A 16,728-nucleotide genomic window follows, 5' to 3' on the forward strand; every position below is an offset into this window, starting at 1 on the left:
AGGAGACAACCACATACCTTAAAAGCAGCTCCTCATTTCTCATAGTAACAGCGGATTTGGGACAGCGCATGCTTTCTGCACCGATATTCTCAACAAAAGCCAGTTCAGAAGTGCGCTCAAACATCAATGCCACAGTCGCTACTCACTAATGGCTACTCTTTCTCTCTCTAGTCAGACGCTGAGTGGTGGAGCAAAGGGGCCCCTGCAGATTCACTAAGCAGAAATAATCCTCTCTGACAAGTTATGTTGTCTGGGCATATTTTACATTAATGCACTCTGCAGCCTATAGGGGTCTTGTTTGCGTTCACTCTTGCCTGGCTGGTGTTAGCTCTCCTAATTACCATCAAAAATTAGTAGCCCCCCCGTTCAAAAAAAAATCAATTAATGAGTCTTCTGTTCTGTTTGGTGAAATGAAAATAGAAAATGCATGTTTTCCTTGCCTTGTGAATTATCCGTATTACAGCACACAGAGGCAGGGGCTGGATAGGCTTGTGTGCTTTAAGGGATTTTGCTTCAGCTCTTGCTTTGGGGCTTTAGAGCCACAGTCGGATTTCTGTCTCTCACTATCATTCCCTGACCAGTTCAAGGCTCAGTGGCTTTACAGCAGCCACTAGCCCTGATCGGAGAAACAAGTTTTATTAATTTGGGGGGGTTTAGGGACCTCCTAAGAGATTTCAATTTGCCTTTCTCGTTTCCTGCTGGACACGGCTGCATAAATTTAGCCAATGACCCTCTTCAGCCTCACCAGTGACTATGTGGATGTGCAACTTTGACAGACAACTTGGCACAGCCATTAGGGGTTGTATTATGAACTATTTATTCATATTTATTTATCTTCCTATTTAGCTCAGTGTCCAACGACAGGGTGTCAATGATGGTGGACCCGAGGTACACGAACTCGTGGATGACTTCTAACATATAGTTGTCAATCCTGATTGATGGGGATTCAGCAACATCCTGACAGAGTACGTTTGTCTTCTTTAGGCTGATGGTAAGCCCAAAGTCCTTGCACGCTTTGGAGAACTGATCCAGCACTTTTTGAAGCTGGTCTTCTGCGTGAGACACTACAGCAGCATCGTCTGTGAACAGCATGTCTCTGATGAGGACTTCCTGCACCTTAGACTTACCTTTCAGCCTTGCAAGGTTAAACAGTTTCCCATCAGATCTTGTGTGCAGCAAGATGCCCTCTGTTGAAGATCCAAAGGCATGCTTCAGGAAGAGTGCAAAGAATATCCTGAACAATGCCGGAGCAAGCATGCATCCTTGTTTGACGCTGCGCCTGATTCTGAAAGCATCCGATAATGCGCTGTCATATTGAATGGTTCCTCTCATGTCTTCGTGGAATGACTGGATCATCTTGAGTAACCATGGAGGACAGCCTATCTTGTGGAGCAGTTTGAACAGACCATCCCTGCTGACCAAGTCAAAGGCCTTGGTCAAGTCGATGAAGGCTATGTAGAGTGGCTTCCTCTGCTCCCTGCACTTCTCCTGCAGCTGCCTTAGAGAGAAGACCATGTCAACGGTAGACCTCCTTGTGCGGAATCCACACTGCAATTCAGGGTACACCCTCTCAGCAATCTTCTGGAGTCTGCCAAGGATGACGCGAGCGAACAGTTTACCAGTGACACTTAGGAGGGAGATTCCACGGTAGTTGTTGCAGTCGCTTCTGTCTCCTTTGTTCTTATACAACGTTACAATGTTAGCATCGCGCATATCCTGTGGAACCTCACCCTCTTTCCAGCACAGGCACAGTAGCTCATGTAGGGGTTACAGGAGTGTGTCTGTGGCACACTTGATTACCTCTGGTGGTATACCATCCTGGCCAGGGGCCTTTCCTGCTGCAATGCTGTCGATGGCTCTCTTCAGTTCATCCACAGTTGGTTCCTGATCCAGTTTGTCCATTACTGGTAGGAGCTCGACAGCATCGAGGGCTGTATCAACCACAATGTTCTCACGTGAGTACAGCTCGGAGTAGTGCTCAACCCAGCGCTTCATCTGTTTGGCTTTGTCAGCAATGACTTCACCAGATTTGGATTTCAGAGGTGCCATCTTGTTCTGGGTGGGTCCTAATGCCTTCTTCATACCCTTGTACATTCCTCTGGAGATTACCAAAGTCAGCACAGGTCTGGATGCTGCTGCATAGCTGGAGCCAGTGGTTGTTGGCCCAGTGCCTGGCTGTCTGCTGTACTGTTCTTCTGGCCGCTCTAAGTGCTTGCTGGGTACTCTGGAGGATTGGAAAAGCGACCACAACTCTGTCCAGACTCAGCAAGAGAGTGTGGAATAACAACAAGCTGTACACTCACACCAAAATGCAAGTCTACACAGCCTGCATCCTCAGCACCCTCCTTTATGGCAGCGAGTCTTGGACCCTGTATGCCCGCCAGGAAAAGAGGCTGAACGTCTTCCACTTGCGCTGCCTCAGGCGCATCCTTGGAATATCATGGAAGGACAAAGTGACCAACACCGCCGTCCTCGAGCAAGCTGGAATCCCAACCATGCACACCCTCCTCAGGCAGCGTCGGCTCCTCTGGCTTGGCCACGTCCACAGGATGAATGATGGAAGGATTCCAAAAGACATCCTGTATGGTGAGCTAGCCTCTGGCAAAAGACCTCCTGGATGCCCCCAGTTGCGCTACAAAGATGTCTGCGAGAGAGACCTCAGAGAGGTAGACATCGAGCTGGACAACTGGGAAGAACTAGCAGACGACCGCAGCAGATGGAGGCAGGGGTTACACAAGGGCCTTCAGAAGGGCGAGATGGGGATCAGACAGCTGGCAGAGGAGAAGCGAGCGCACAGAAAGCACACTAAGGACTTGCCAGACACCCACCACATCTGCAAGAGATGCAGCAAGGACTGTCACTCTCGTGTGGGTCTTCATAGTCACAGTAGACGCTGTAAATGAAGTCCTCAATTGAGACTATAAAGGGCGCGATCTATAGTCTATGCAGACTGAAGGATGCCTACTACTACTATTCATATGTAATCCCTGAAAAAGATCACAGAGTCACATCTGTAAAGCCATTAGAGCCAAAAGCTATTCCCACTTACGTCAAGGAAGAGCTCGCCATTGAGTTCAGTAGAAACAAGATATGGCCCTTAGTCACTAGTCTCCAAAGGGGTTCAAATGAAGTGTACTTTTACATCTGGGTTCACTGATGTTATCACTGGAGAAACTTCTGTACCTCATGTGCTTGAGCGGTTCACCAGACGCATAGCTAGGTGGTTTTCCCTGTCTCCCTGCAGCTAACAAAACACCAAGAGACTGATGGTCACTAAATCTGTGGCCTCTTTAAATCTCTTTGCCATTGTAAATAGATCTTAGAGTGGGTGCCAATTCCTATGGGCTCCCTTTATACTGCCAGTGTGGTGTGAAGACTCCTCACGGTAAAAGAGAATCAGACCTTAAGTACAAATTTATTCCTAGAGCCCATATTATGTCTCTCTTGCACTAAGCTCAAGACAGACTTGAATTTCAAACTTCAGATTCAAACTTTCTCAAAGTGTAAGTTTGTTTATATTTTAGCGACTCCATCAGAATCCCTCTTATTATACCATATACAGGAGCGTATCACTTTTTGTAGCTAAACAATTTCACGGTGAGAAGATTCCCTTATTGACTTTGGTGTTACTGGTTGGATTTGGTTTTATTGCTGTGTAGGACAGGAGATTGGATGAGAAATCACCAACCTAGCAAAGAGGATGATGAGTTTTCACCTTCCATGAAGGGAGATCATCATATTACACTGGGCAAAAATTGATCCTTACATATGAATGTGGGGCTAGTCTACATGACAAGTTATTACACAGCAAGCTGGTGCGCTGTAGACTTATACCCTGGTTTGTCAGGCAGTAACTTGCAGTGTAGTAAAGCCCTTACACATTGTAAAAGCCTGGTAGTACATGCCTTTCTGTTTTGTGTTTATACAGTACCTAGCACAATGAGGTCCTATGACTGAGACTCCCAGGCCCTACAGCAAAACAAACAGTCCATTTACATTATTAAAAGTATACACTGGAAAGTGCAATGCTGAGAAATGCATCAAGAGGCATTGCATAGAGCTAGGACCCTACCAAATTCAGAGCCCATTTGGGTCAATTTCACAGTCATGGGATTTTAAAAAATGGTAAATTTCATGATTTCAGATATTTAAATCTGAAATGTCAGCATGTTGTAATTATAGGAAAACTGACCGAAAAAGCTATGTGGAGGTCACAAGGTTATCGTTGGTCTGACTGCAGCATTGCTACCCTTCCTTACATGTTGTGCTTGGCAGTGATGCTGCTTTCAGAGCTGGGCAACTGGAGACCAGTCGCTGCAGGCTGGGAGTCCAACCCTGATAGCTCTGTTATCACCAGCAGCACAAAAGTAAGGATGGTGTGGTATGGTATGGTATTAACACCCTTATTTCTACATTTTTGCCTGCAGAGCTGGGACCTTACTCAGCAGTCACCCCTCTCTGGGTGCCCAGTGCTGAAAGCAGCAGTACAAAAGGAAGGGCAAAATGGGTAAGGTATTGTCACCCTTACTTCTGCACTGCTGCTGGTGGGATGCTGCCTTCAGAGCTGGGCACCTGGCCAACATTACAACTATCACACTCCAGTTGCCCAGCACTGAAGGCAATGCAGAAGTAAAGGTGGCAATACCCTCTTAAAATAACCTTCTGATCCTCCTTCAACTCCCTTTTTGGATCAGAACTCCCAGTTTGGGAAACACTGGTCTCCCCCATGACATCTACGTAGGTTAGGGTAAGAAAGCACACAAAAAGGTCTGGTTTCATGGTCCATTACTTGTTTTGCATGTCTGTGAATTCGGTAGGTCCCTATGTATAATTTTTAACTGAAAATCTATGCACCAGTCATGGGAGTTGGCCAGGACAATAATACACTGACACGTCAAGTCCTGCAACTCAATATGCAAATACTAAATTATAAAACACCAGCTCCAATACAGCCATTTCAGGCATATATGACTGGAGCTCTAGCTTCACTGGCATCTCTATTTTCTCTCTCTCACTCGTATAGGATGAAGTTCTGGGTTCTGTAGGGGTACACCTCTGTGTTCCATCTCCAAATCGCTTTTCCCTATTGTCACCTGCCATGGCGATTGCATTGCTCCAGACAAGTCTCAGACTTGTAAGACTGATGTTTGGAGGACGACTAGCTCCAGCATGTGTGAAAGAATGCCCAGCTGAATGGGATGTTTCAGGCACTGGCTAATAAACTGCTACAATTGTCCAAAAACACTGGAGGAATCACCATCTTAAAACACTACCAGCTGAAAGTGCTATGATTTCTTTTCAGGACTGAGTAAAATGGCTTCTGTAGAATCCTTTGGGTATAGTTATGGAATCAGTGCAGCTTGTGTTAGGAAAACCTTGATCAGTTCTGCTCCTATAGACAAGGGAAAGTAGTAGTTATGTGAAATGAAGTCTAGGGATTCTGGAAGGTCTCTTTCACAAAGTAAAGAAAGCAATGCAAAACGACCATTAAAGTGGCAACACTAAAACACAGAAACAACCCATTTTTCCTCTTATACAAAATGAAATGAGTGACACAGCAACATCTGCAGTGGAATTACAGCTGCTGAGGATGTGTGGGAATGTGTGATGCCTACCACCTTTCAACTGCAGGATGACCTAAACAGGGGTGCCTTTAAAATAATATGGCTTGAAGGAACATATCCCCTGTGTCTACAGGTGCCCTTTCCTTTTGAAAGGGGCATGTTAATGAGTGGGTTCAAAAGATGCTGGTGATCGGAAGAAGGGCTTTTGAAAACGGGTGGGGGGGTCCTTTCGGAAGGTCCCATCTCCACAGGTGGTGCGTGATTTGAAAAGCTGCACTTTTGAATCGCCGCGGCTGCCATTATGCTAACGGGGCGCTGCATATTCATTGCAGCGCCTCATTATCATCTTTCAAACACGCTCATTAACATGCCCCTTTCGAAAGGAAGGGGCACATGTAGACCCGGCCATCCGGAATAAAAATGAAGATTTGGGAGGACTAAAACATTTCTTAAACGTTGCCAAATTTTTTGGCTGAAAAAAATTCCCCACAAATTAAACTGCTTATCATTTTCAGTTCTAAGGTACATTTTGTATCAAAATATCCTGCAATTTTTATTAATTTTTAAAAATCAAATTCTGAGGCAAATGTTTCATTTCATGAAAAAAAAAATCTCTCCAGAATTTCAGTTTTGCTGAAATGTCCTCAGAAAATTTTTTGGTTTGAGTTCCTTTGAAGCTATTTCCCCCACCCCGTTTTAGGTCTCCCCAAAACTGGAAAAATCTATTATTTACACTGCTGTACTTCAGAGAAGAAACACTGATTCTGCAAGCACTGAAACCAGTGGGGGTTTTCTGTATATTTTCACTGGGAGAGGAACCACAGTGTTTCTTTGTGGAAGTCAACGTGCCAATATTTAAAAATATTTCCAAACAATAAGCCATGGAAGGCGGCATAGCCCAGTTGATAAGCCAATGAGTGAAAGTCATGAGATCTGCATTCTATTCCTGGATGTGCATCTGGATGTGAGAGGCCTTGAGCAAATCAACTTGGCTCTCAGTGCCTCAGTTTCCCTCCCACAGTTTATTTATACAATCTACTTAGATTATAAGCTTGATGGCACCTAGGTTGTTTCATACTGTACATTTCTACAGAGCACAGTAGAATGGGGCCCTGATCTCATCTGCAGGTCTATTTATACTGCTGTATACAAATCAAAAACAACAACAAACAACAAAATGTCTTGAAAGCAATAACAGAAAAAATATTCTCCAGTACAAAATCATTGCTTACTGGCAACATATCACAACCTCACAACTTACTTCTATCCTAGGACAATATTTTCTCATATTGCAATCCAAGGCAGTCACTATTTGTATTATGGGAACAACAAAAAGTCCTGTGGCACCTTACAGACTAACAGATATTTTGGAGCATAAGCTTTCATGGGCAAAGACCCGCTTCATCAGATGTAAGAACCCTATTTGTATTATGCACAGGCACACAAGTTGATATCTTTCTTGAGTCCTGCCAGACACAAGCAGAATGCTGCCATGGAAAGACATGCTTCCTGATCATGCTGAAAACATCTACACTGTGTTCTTTTTACAGATTGAACCTCACTAGTCCAGCATTCTGGGGACCTGACCAGTGCTGAACAAGAAAATTTTCTGAACTGAGAGGTCAATGTTGTCTAGCAGCATTACCAACACTTCCACTGATTGCTGATCACTTTAGAAGATATTTAGGGGATAAATTAGAGCTAAATACCAGCAGAGAACACTGACTAGTGGCTGTAAACAAACTTTATGGGACCATGGGAAACTTGGCCACACCCACGATAAATGGACATCCAGCTAACTAAAACCATGCTGGTTGACAGATGTTGCTGAACCAGAGTGTGCCAGGCTACAGAGGTTCAGCCTGTACAGCACTTGTAGAACATAAGTTCGTTGCAGAAGTCCATGGACTTGTGTCCTGAAAATAATGGAGAGCGCACAAGAGACAGACAATGTAGCTGGTGCATTTACAAACTATACGTGCCTGAAGTTGCTAAGGTTGCCATCTTTCTGCAAAGAAGAACACCGCTGAAGGAACCATATTTTCAAACTTCTGTGGTAATGATGAAGTAAAGAGAGAGATGACCACGGTCTGTGGTATAAACACAGGAGAGAGGAATGAAACTTTCCAGGCTCAGACTTAGCACTAACTTTTTAGGACCTTGGACAAGAATTTTAACTTCTTTGTCTAGTTTTCCTAGCTAGAAAATGGAAGTGACAATGTTTAATGACCTGCAAAATGCTGGTCAGACTGGATTATGTAAGAGATAGTTGCTAGCCTTGCTGTATGTATATGCGCCTCACATGGGGTGTAGTGGAGACTAAATAAATGTACATAAAGCACTTGGGAGATGTAAAATTCTGTCTAAATGGTAAGAATAACGATTAAGGCAGTAGGAGAAGCAGATTTGTTTCACGTTTCCTACCACAGCAGGTGCCAGTGGTCCTGCTGCAGCCCTTCCTTGCTGCTTGTGAGGAGAGGCACCCTCCCATTCAACAGAGCTGACGCAGTGCATCTCTGCAGCTGGAGAACAGAGGCACCAGAAGGACCTAAAAAAAGATTTCTTAAATCATGTGCTTCAGTACTTCTTTTGCACCAGCTTTTTTTAAAGGTGCAGTAATGGCAAATCACCATTTTGAACATTATAAATTAGCACATTTTAAAGGGAATTCTTGACTTGAAACAGATCATAACCGGCCTTGTTGTGACGGGAGACATCCCCTTCTTCCCACAAAGTAAATAATTTACTTGGCAGGATCTACCTATCATAACAGCATCCAACCAGCAGCTAAAAATGTAGAAGCAAGCAGATCAAAGGGACGGAGAGTAATAGCTGGGGCAAACAGAGAGCTACATGTGAGAGATGACAACTTCCACTTACAGTCTGACTTGAAATAGAAAATAAACTAAACTGTCTTTGATATAAATAGAACACTGCACATCCTAAACTAGGGTATCTTTATTTTTAACTGGTTGCAGCTCCTATGGTGTCACTTTTGGCTCTGCCACATATGATATCATAAACCATATGACATTGCATAATCACTGCACTTGCATATGTACTTTTTCGCATTCTGGTATGCGTCTCTTCAGATTAATGTAAATACTATATAGTTTGCTTGAATGGATGGCATATGTGCAGGGAATAACAAGTATGAGAGTCTTATGATTTCTCATCCATTAAATTAAAAGTAAAAACAAAATAATAAGATACACTCCTCTATTTTCCTTTAATCTAGAGCAGAGTTCCCAACCTGGGGTCTGCAAGGGTATTGCAGGGGATTCATGAAAAAAAAAAAGATATATAAAAATGATCATAGCAAATAAGTTTTAAATAAATTGCAAAGTTACAATCAATTACTAGTTTTAACTTAAATGTCTTCCAATACTGAAGTCTGAAAATCTATGTTGTGGTTTCCATTTGCATTTAATGAAGCATACATAGTGGCTAGAATTGGCTTTGATGGAGGTTTGGAGGATGCGATTGGAGGTCTGTGGGGGAGTGATAGGGAGTAGGTACTAGCGAAAAGGTTGGAAACCACCGGTCTAGAGTAATCACTAAGTTTACTGTGATGGCACGTAAGGCCCTGCAAAAGATGTAGCCCCGTCACACTACTAGGTATTGTGCAGAGCGGTAGACAGTACCTGCTCCAAAGAGCCTACAATAGAAATAGGCAAGGGCAGGGACAGGCATATGCACAGGCAGACCGAACAATAGGATGGCAGCAAACCTACACAAAAGGAAAACAACTGGAAGTAAATTGCAACTGACCCGGGGAAAAACAAGTCTGCTGGGTAGCTGAGACTCCTGAATAAATGACTGCTATAATTCTATGCTACAAATCTTTGCAGGAGGAAGATGAAAATTTTAAATATATTACGTACAATAAATGCACTGAAAGACTAAACAAAAAGGAAAATGATCAGTTTTGATACATAGTTTCCATAAAACAAAAAGCTGATTAAGAATTGCAAGAAAAATTGTAAAAATTTCATAGCCAAGCAACTATAAATACTTGTTTCAATAACTTTCATCTTTGACTCATTCATTCCCCTGTATGCAATAAAATAATAACCATTCCCTTTTGCAATTCTTTAAATGCTATATGTATTTTCTTTAAAAGTATTAGGACTTTTTATTTATGAAATAAAAAGTCCCTGGTATAGAAATCTTTAGTCTGATTTCAAGTGTCTGTCCCCAGCTATCATTTAGTTAATATTTTTGCCCAACCTAAAAGTGGCTAATGATCTTGAATGTCCCTGTATTTTTCATGATTAAGCTATGGAGACTTTGGTGGGCCTTGTATGGCCACAGGTGGAACTGGGTGAGTAGTTTTTTTTACTCAAGATTCTACCCCTTTCCAATGCTACTGGGTTCATCAGTATGACATATGGGAATACATTTAGCACATCCTTGAGGAGAGAAACAGGTTGCTCTCTAGTAAGAAGAACATGTGCTTCAGGCTGTACATGTCCAGAGCCAAACAATTCTAAAATGCAGCTCTGTCAGGGACATGAAGAAATGCCCTACATTCTTCCTAGGAATCCAGCCAGCTCAGCCAAAGACTATAGCATATTTCTTTATCTCTGGCTGCATCTACACTGACCTCCTCCTGCTGGAGGTGGCATGGTAATCAGGCAATTCAAAGCGGACTAATGAAGCGCTACGTGCATATTCAGCACCTTATTAGCATAATGGTGGCCACATGAATTTTGAAGTGCAGGCTTCGAATTGCAGATTGACAGTGTAGATGGGGGCAGATTTGAAATAAGTGCCCCCCTTCAACATTCCCTTACTCCGATTAGTTCTGTGGGAGTAAGGGAATGTTGAAGTGGGGTGCTTATTTCGAAGCTGCCCCCATCTACACTGTCAGTCTGCAATTCGAAGCCTGCACATTGAAATACGCACAGCTGGCATTGTGCTAATGAGGTGCTGAATATGCATGCTAGTACCTCATTAGCCTGCTTCAAATTGCCTTATTACCATGCCACCTCTGATGGGAGGGGGCGAGTGTAGACGCAGCCTCTCCCCACTGTGCACATACACTGCCTGTGCACAGATACCACAGTGAGAAGATCTAGAAAAGGATACTGATCTATGGAAGGGTATTGCTCTCCAGTAGAAGTTCATGAACTCAGCACAAGTTGAAAACTGAATCTACACAGGGAGTATACGAGAGGGAATTAGTCATTTACATAAGCTCAGGGCTTTTTTTCTGGTGGAACACACCGGAACAGAGTTCCAGCACCTTTTTTCCATTAGAACACCAGAAAAATTTTCTCCACTGGTCCCGCAGCAGCATGAGGATGCATCAGGAGTCCCTGCTGCCCTGCAGCACTGTGGGGCATGGGGCAGGAGCCCCCTGCAGTCCAGCAGCAGCACAGTGTGCTCAATTTTAATGCCCTGGTCCCTAACCCCTATGAGGAATCATCAGACTTGAGTCCCGGTACCTTTTTCTTTTCCTAGGGGGAAAAAAAAAGCACTGTATAAACTCCTCCCACCCCAGAGCTGTGCAGAACACTGCTGTGGATGTACTTCCCAGAGGTGTACTTCAGCTCTTGAATTATTTGATCCACTGTGTAGTCCCTATCTGCAGCCTTCAGGGGGCTCCACATGGCAGAAGACAGCATGGATATTCAGTGGGACAGAACTCTTAGCTGTTAGTAATGTTATTGTCTGATGCAAGTAAACCACCACCTGCAAGGCCTTTGCAAGGAAATGACAAGGGATCTGTTAAAATCTCTTAATTGAATATAAAACGGCTGTCAGTGATTTCTAGTGACATCATAATGATATGTGCCCAAAACTTTCCCTAATTCTGTCTCCTCCTCTTTTCTATCCTCCTTTAAGAGTCCAATCCTGCAAACTGCTGAGCATCTTGACTGCCACTTCAGCACCCTGCAGGGACGGTCCTCCTTAAATTGTTATATGCGAAATCCACACCTAAAGTTAATTTCCTGCTGACCTTGTGCTGATTAGTGCAAATTAAATTTCATGCTAATTGGCTTGAGTGGCTTGTGTGAAGACCAGAAATCGCTTATTTTTTGCTGGTGGTGTTGAAATATGCTCCTGCTATGTGTTCAATAATTTTATGGAAATCATTATTAGTTTTATAGCATCCTCATAAAGGCAAACCAGCATATAATGTCTTATAGAAATGAGCATTCCAGAATGGCATTTTCCACTTTTAAGCTAACGTTGCAGAAACATTACTTCCACCTCACGGGAGGAATGTTATGGCTCATTTAGAGCCCAAACTCCCAAATGCATTTTGTAAAACCTTGAGCCAGTTTTGCTATCACCCTCAGTCCTTCACATCCTCTTTCTTGTTAGAGAAGCATGGAGACACCTGATTTCTGACATCTGGGGTGTGGGCAGGCAGATGGTAAACAGGGATGGCTATTTTAGATCCTACAGTGCTCTCTCTAACAAGAAGAAAAAAAAAGCTATTATTTCATCTGGTGATGCCAGGCAGAGGACTCTCCCATTGGGCTAAATATCAATTTTCAGGATAGAAATGCTACTGCAGCATTATATGTGCCAGTGGGTCCAAATCACATGAGCCCTTACATCAATTGGCTTGGTGTCAAATGGACCAGCCGATATTGCTCAGCCCTATGGGAGCGTCTGAAAGGTCTGGCCGTTGAAGTATGAGTGCATGTTTGAATGTGTTTTCAGCGTCAGGGAGAAGATTTGTCTCTATCACAAAGAAACTAAAATCATGGTTTCTTCTTCTTCTGTCTGCATTCATCTGAAGATCTTGAAGGGCTTTAGAAAAATTAAGTAATTAAGCCTTGCCACATGGTAAATATGATTCTCTCCATTTTGTAGACGTAGCGGCACAGAAAAGTTATATGAGTTGCAAGGTCAGTCCTCTCTTTCTCACATGTGCACAAGTACAACATAGTCAGTGGCAAAGCTGAAAATAGTCTCTCTGAAATATTCATCTGATTCCATATGGGAGATCACAAATAATACCTGTGAAGACTAAACTGCGGATTTTCAACACAAATGGGAAGCGTGCACTGTTATACGGATGTGAGACCTGGCATACTAAAAAGTCTTGAAATCACTAGCTACAGACATTCATAAACAGATGCCTGAGGTACATCCATTGCATTAAATGGCAAGACTTTGTCACAAATGAGGAGCTTTGGAACAGAGAAGGCCAGGAACCACTTAACATTCAAATCAAGAGAAGAAAGTGGGGATGGCTAGGCCACGCTCAGAAAACCATCACCCACTGTAGTCCTTCAAGCTCTCACATGGAACCCACAAGGCAAACACAAAAGAGGAAGACCTTGGACAATGAGGATAACATCTACTAAGAGTGAAGGACAACAGCTGGGATACTCCTGGCGTCAGCTAGAAGTTTTGTCCTGACACTGACTGAAATGGAAGAGACTTGTAGATGATCTACGCTCCACTCAGAATACAAGGATTTAAGTCAAGTCACATAACATTCCACCACTAGATCTCTATGTTGTCACTTCCCATTGTCACATCCATCCTAATAATCCCCTCCAAAAACCCAGACACACCAATATAAACATCAGTGATACAACATAGGTCATTTACTAATCATGGTCACTGGTCACCACCCAATGCCCCATCTCTGTGGTAGTGCCTAACCATGTCTCTCTGACACACTTGCTTTTTAAAGCTTGTGTACTGCCAGCAATTCTGCTGAACTTAAGGCACATTAGTAACTAAATTTAATGCCCCCCGCAACTAAGTTAATGTAACACAACTCCAATATTTGTATTCTAAATAAGTTACCGTCTAAAAACTCTTTCCTTGAGCTGAATCCCTCTTGCCAGCATTCCTGCATTATGAGTTGGTGTCTGTTCCCCTCACATCACTGTAATATCTGTTTCAATTACATTTTAAATACCTAGAGGGTAGGGACTTTGACTTCGACAGAATCAAGTATACCGATAGCATTGTTTCAAGCCAGAAGCAAGAAAGTTTCATGAGTCCTAGCACCCAATCCTGCTTCATCACAGGGCCTAAAATCCTTCCTGTTTTAAATAAGGATTCTATACCAATGCATGTGGGTTTTAAGAACTTGTGCCTGAAAACGCAGATTTTCCTAGTTTTTAGGCACATCAAAGCACCCTTTGACCATGTGAGAAAGGAATGACCTCAAGGGCTTGCTTTGTGGTGTAATAGCTGAATACCTTCCCCCTCCCTCCTCACCCCACAGCCTCCCTCAAACAGAGATTCTTCTGTCACATTCTGTTAAATGCTGTGTGATGATTTTGTCATTAGGATTACTCTGTAGGACAGACAGCTCGGAGACTGCCAAATTCATTAAAGATCTTCAGTTCGACTTCATGGGGCCTTTCGCACAACCCAAGCAAACAAATACCCTTTGTGCTCGAGAACAAAGGGAGTTCTGGCCCTTTTGTTTGATGTCAATCACAGTCTGAGATTAATGATGCTGTTTCATATATGCCGAAGTTATACACACACGCTTCCGATGCCAGACTCTCAATGTTCACCGTACATTTCAAAAAGGTCTACAGCAGAAAACAATGTTCATAACAATCAGCTTTGGAAAAGAAAGACGTTCTTGGTACTCAAGTGCATTTTACTCAGATGACTAAAGAACCACTGCCACTTGCTGGGACAGTATTTTGTTAGGTCCTGTTTTGTGGTTCAGGCAGAGTGAATATGTATTTAGTAAATGTCTAGTCATGAATTAGAGCACCCGTAGGCATTACCTGTACTCAGAATCACAAGATAAATAAATTTAGCTTCTTCCCAATGGAAGGTGACATTCGCAGCTACGTCTTTAAATAAAGTGTCTTCATTTTCCTGGTTGAGGTTCCATGTGGAGGTGCCTACATTAACACTGCAACAGATTCAATCTTGTATTCCCTATGGCCTCTCTTTTACTGGGGAGTTTCAGGGAGTTTAGGGTTAAGTTCCCATAGCACACGCTGCAAAATCCAGTAGGGGACTCTAAAGTTGTGGCAAGATGACTTTGGGAAGATGGACAATGCAGTCAACAGCTCAGAAACAACAGCAGAGTACCTTTAATTAACGAGTGCACAGTAAGCTAAGCAAGGCTTCCTTTCCACTGCCTGACATTTTGCCTGGGAGTTTTCAATGGATGGCTGACTGTATGAATAAAATAACCCCCTACGATTTTCACATCTAAGGGACCAAAAGGAATAATGAGTGAAGGGAAAGCATTGAGGCAACAGCTTAGTCTGAGTGCCTTCATCATGGCAGCAGTTTGGAAAGGAGAGATTAGTGCCTGGGCTGTGAATCTAATTTTCACAGAGTGAGTTGTGATTTCCTCTGTGCAAATACCGCAAGGCACAATCTGTCTTTGGTGGACTGCCTGAATTATACTTGTATTATTTAGTCGTCTATTCCAAAATCTATTGTAATCTTTTGGTAGAATAAGAGTTTTCCATTTCACATTTAACATAATAGACTTTAATAAAGAGCATGGTTTCTCTTAATAAGTTGCAAATTCTTGTTGCATACTTAATATTATGCTAGGTGACTCGCTGACTCCCACGGGGCATGAAAAGGAAAACAAAATTCCATCCTACAAAGAAATGGTACAATACATCACATTAATTTGGAAGACAGTTACATCACATGGTAGAGCATGTCACAACTATCCCAAGAATGATAAACACCAGAGAGGCAACCCAGAAAAATCTTCAAAATTTAGTACCAACTTCAATCTCACCCAACCCCAGGTGAATTTACACACACATGCACCTATGTGGCATTCAAGCCCCGATTTGTTTCAGGCAGAAAAGAAGTGCTAAAATACTTTGCAAAATGCTTCTCTGATGTTATTTCAGGCCCAACAAGAACTAAGAACACTTCTACAGAACAAGCTCTCTCACAAGATACTCTGCCATTTTGCAGATCCAAGAAATTTAGATACGCATGTCAGCACTTCAAAGTTGGACACTTCAAAGCTGCCATGGGGGAGAATTAGCCGAACGAAGTGCTGCGTATTCACCACAGCACTTCAGTAGTAATCTCCCATTGTCCTAATTAACATGCCCCCTTCGAAGTTGGGGGGCATGTGTAGACAAGCCCTTTATGTTCTTTGTTGAAGTAGAAGGCTGATGATCCAAAGCCCATCAAAGTCAATGCCCATACATACCCCTACTGAAGCATGCATGTATGTACCGAAGCTGTAGTCACACCTCCAGACACAGTCTAAACTTACCCAAAATTGACCTTGTCTGAGGCAGAGTGCAAGGAAATGGTTAAACAAGCATTATTAATGGAAGCTCAGTTCTCTGCCTCATTGTAAAATAGACCAAAACCACACCACATATTTTCCCATAGCTCGACTGTTTTATTTATATAACACAAACTATTTGGCAAAGCCTTCTTCAAAGAGCTTTTGCCTATAGATATGGTTTCATAGACCATTTCTAGGAAGATAACATTGTTTCCTATTCTTCACAGCACAGTTCATCTTCACTCCATTTAAAAGTACTTTGAAGCCCTTGACCTCTGCTATTCTGAAACACATGCCCAGGAAAACTTATTTTTTATTCTGATTCTGATATTTCACTACTCCCACAAAATTCTCAATGCAGGATGAATTGATCAAATTATTTTCATTACATCTTTTAATCGCAAGGAATAGTGACATGTAATTAAGGAGCTACATAGTAAAAGTTCCATTCTGGTTAATTTGCCAAAGTTAATTTTGATAATAAGACCCATGATTGTTTTATGCTCTTTCAATATGTTAAGTTTACATTTTATAAAACCTGTCAGAATCTTTAGAGGATTTTTTTATTTTGATGGCAAGGAATCAATGTCCTTGTTAAGTAAATGAGAAAGACAGAATTAGAGGACGACAAATCTCCTTTGGACTTATTTGACTTTCATATTTATGGTTTGGATAAAGTTATTATTAAAGAATTTTCAAGCTATGATTGACAGAGAGGAAGAAATGGACTGGGATGCTTTGCACTTGAATACCAAAGTAATGTTGATTTCCACAGTATGTATGTAAATTCTTTAGATTGTGCTGATTTAAATATGGAAAGCATGCTTTAAATAGAGGTATATTCCCAGTTCTCCTGACCTCTAATCTCTAGATTGTCAAACAAATACTTTAGAGAACAAGGTGTTTAAGATATGGGGCACAGAGTTGATGTGATTTTAC

General features: G+C 42.4%; 1 protein-coding gene across 3 annotated transcripts in view; it reads right to left on the reverse strand.

Moving 5' to 3' along the window:
• CELF2 (CUGBP Elav-like family member 2) overlaps window positions 1–16,728 on the reverse strand; it is a 550,837-nt gene that overhangs the window by 370,742 nt on the left and 163,367 nt on the right. For 2 of the 3 annotated variants that reach the window (XM_075018003.1, XM_075017993.1), the window contains exon 1: window positions 18–152. The exons of the other annotated variant lie outside the window; for it this stretch is intronic. In XM_075018003.1, the coding sequence (XP_074874104.1) occupies window positions 18–124 (107 nt within the window). In that variant the 5' untranslated portion in view covers window positions 125–152. Of the gene's footprint in view, window positions 1–17; window positions 153–16,728 lie in introns of those variants that run through there. 3 annotated transcript variants of the gene reach the window in all.

The sequence above is a fragment of the Carettochelys insculpta genome, chromosome 1, assembly GCF_033958435.1.
Source record: "Carettochelys insculpta isolate YL-2023 chromosome 1, ASM3395843v1, whole genome shotgun sequence".
Classification (NCBI taxonomy): domain Eukaryota; kingdom Metazoa; phylum Chordata; order Testudines; family Carettochelyidae; genus Carettochelys; species Carettochelys insculpta.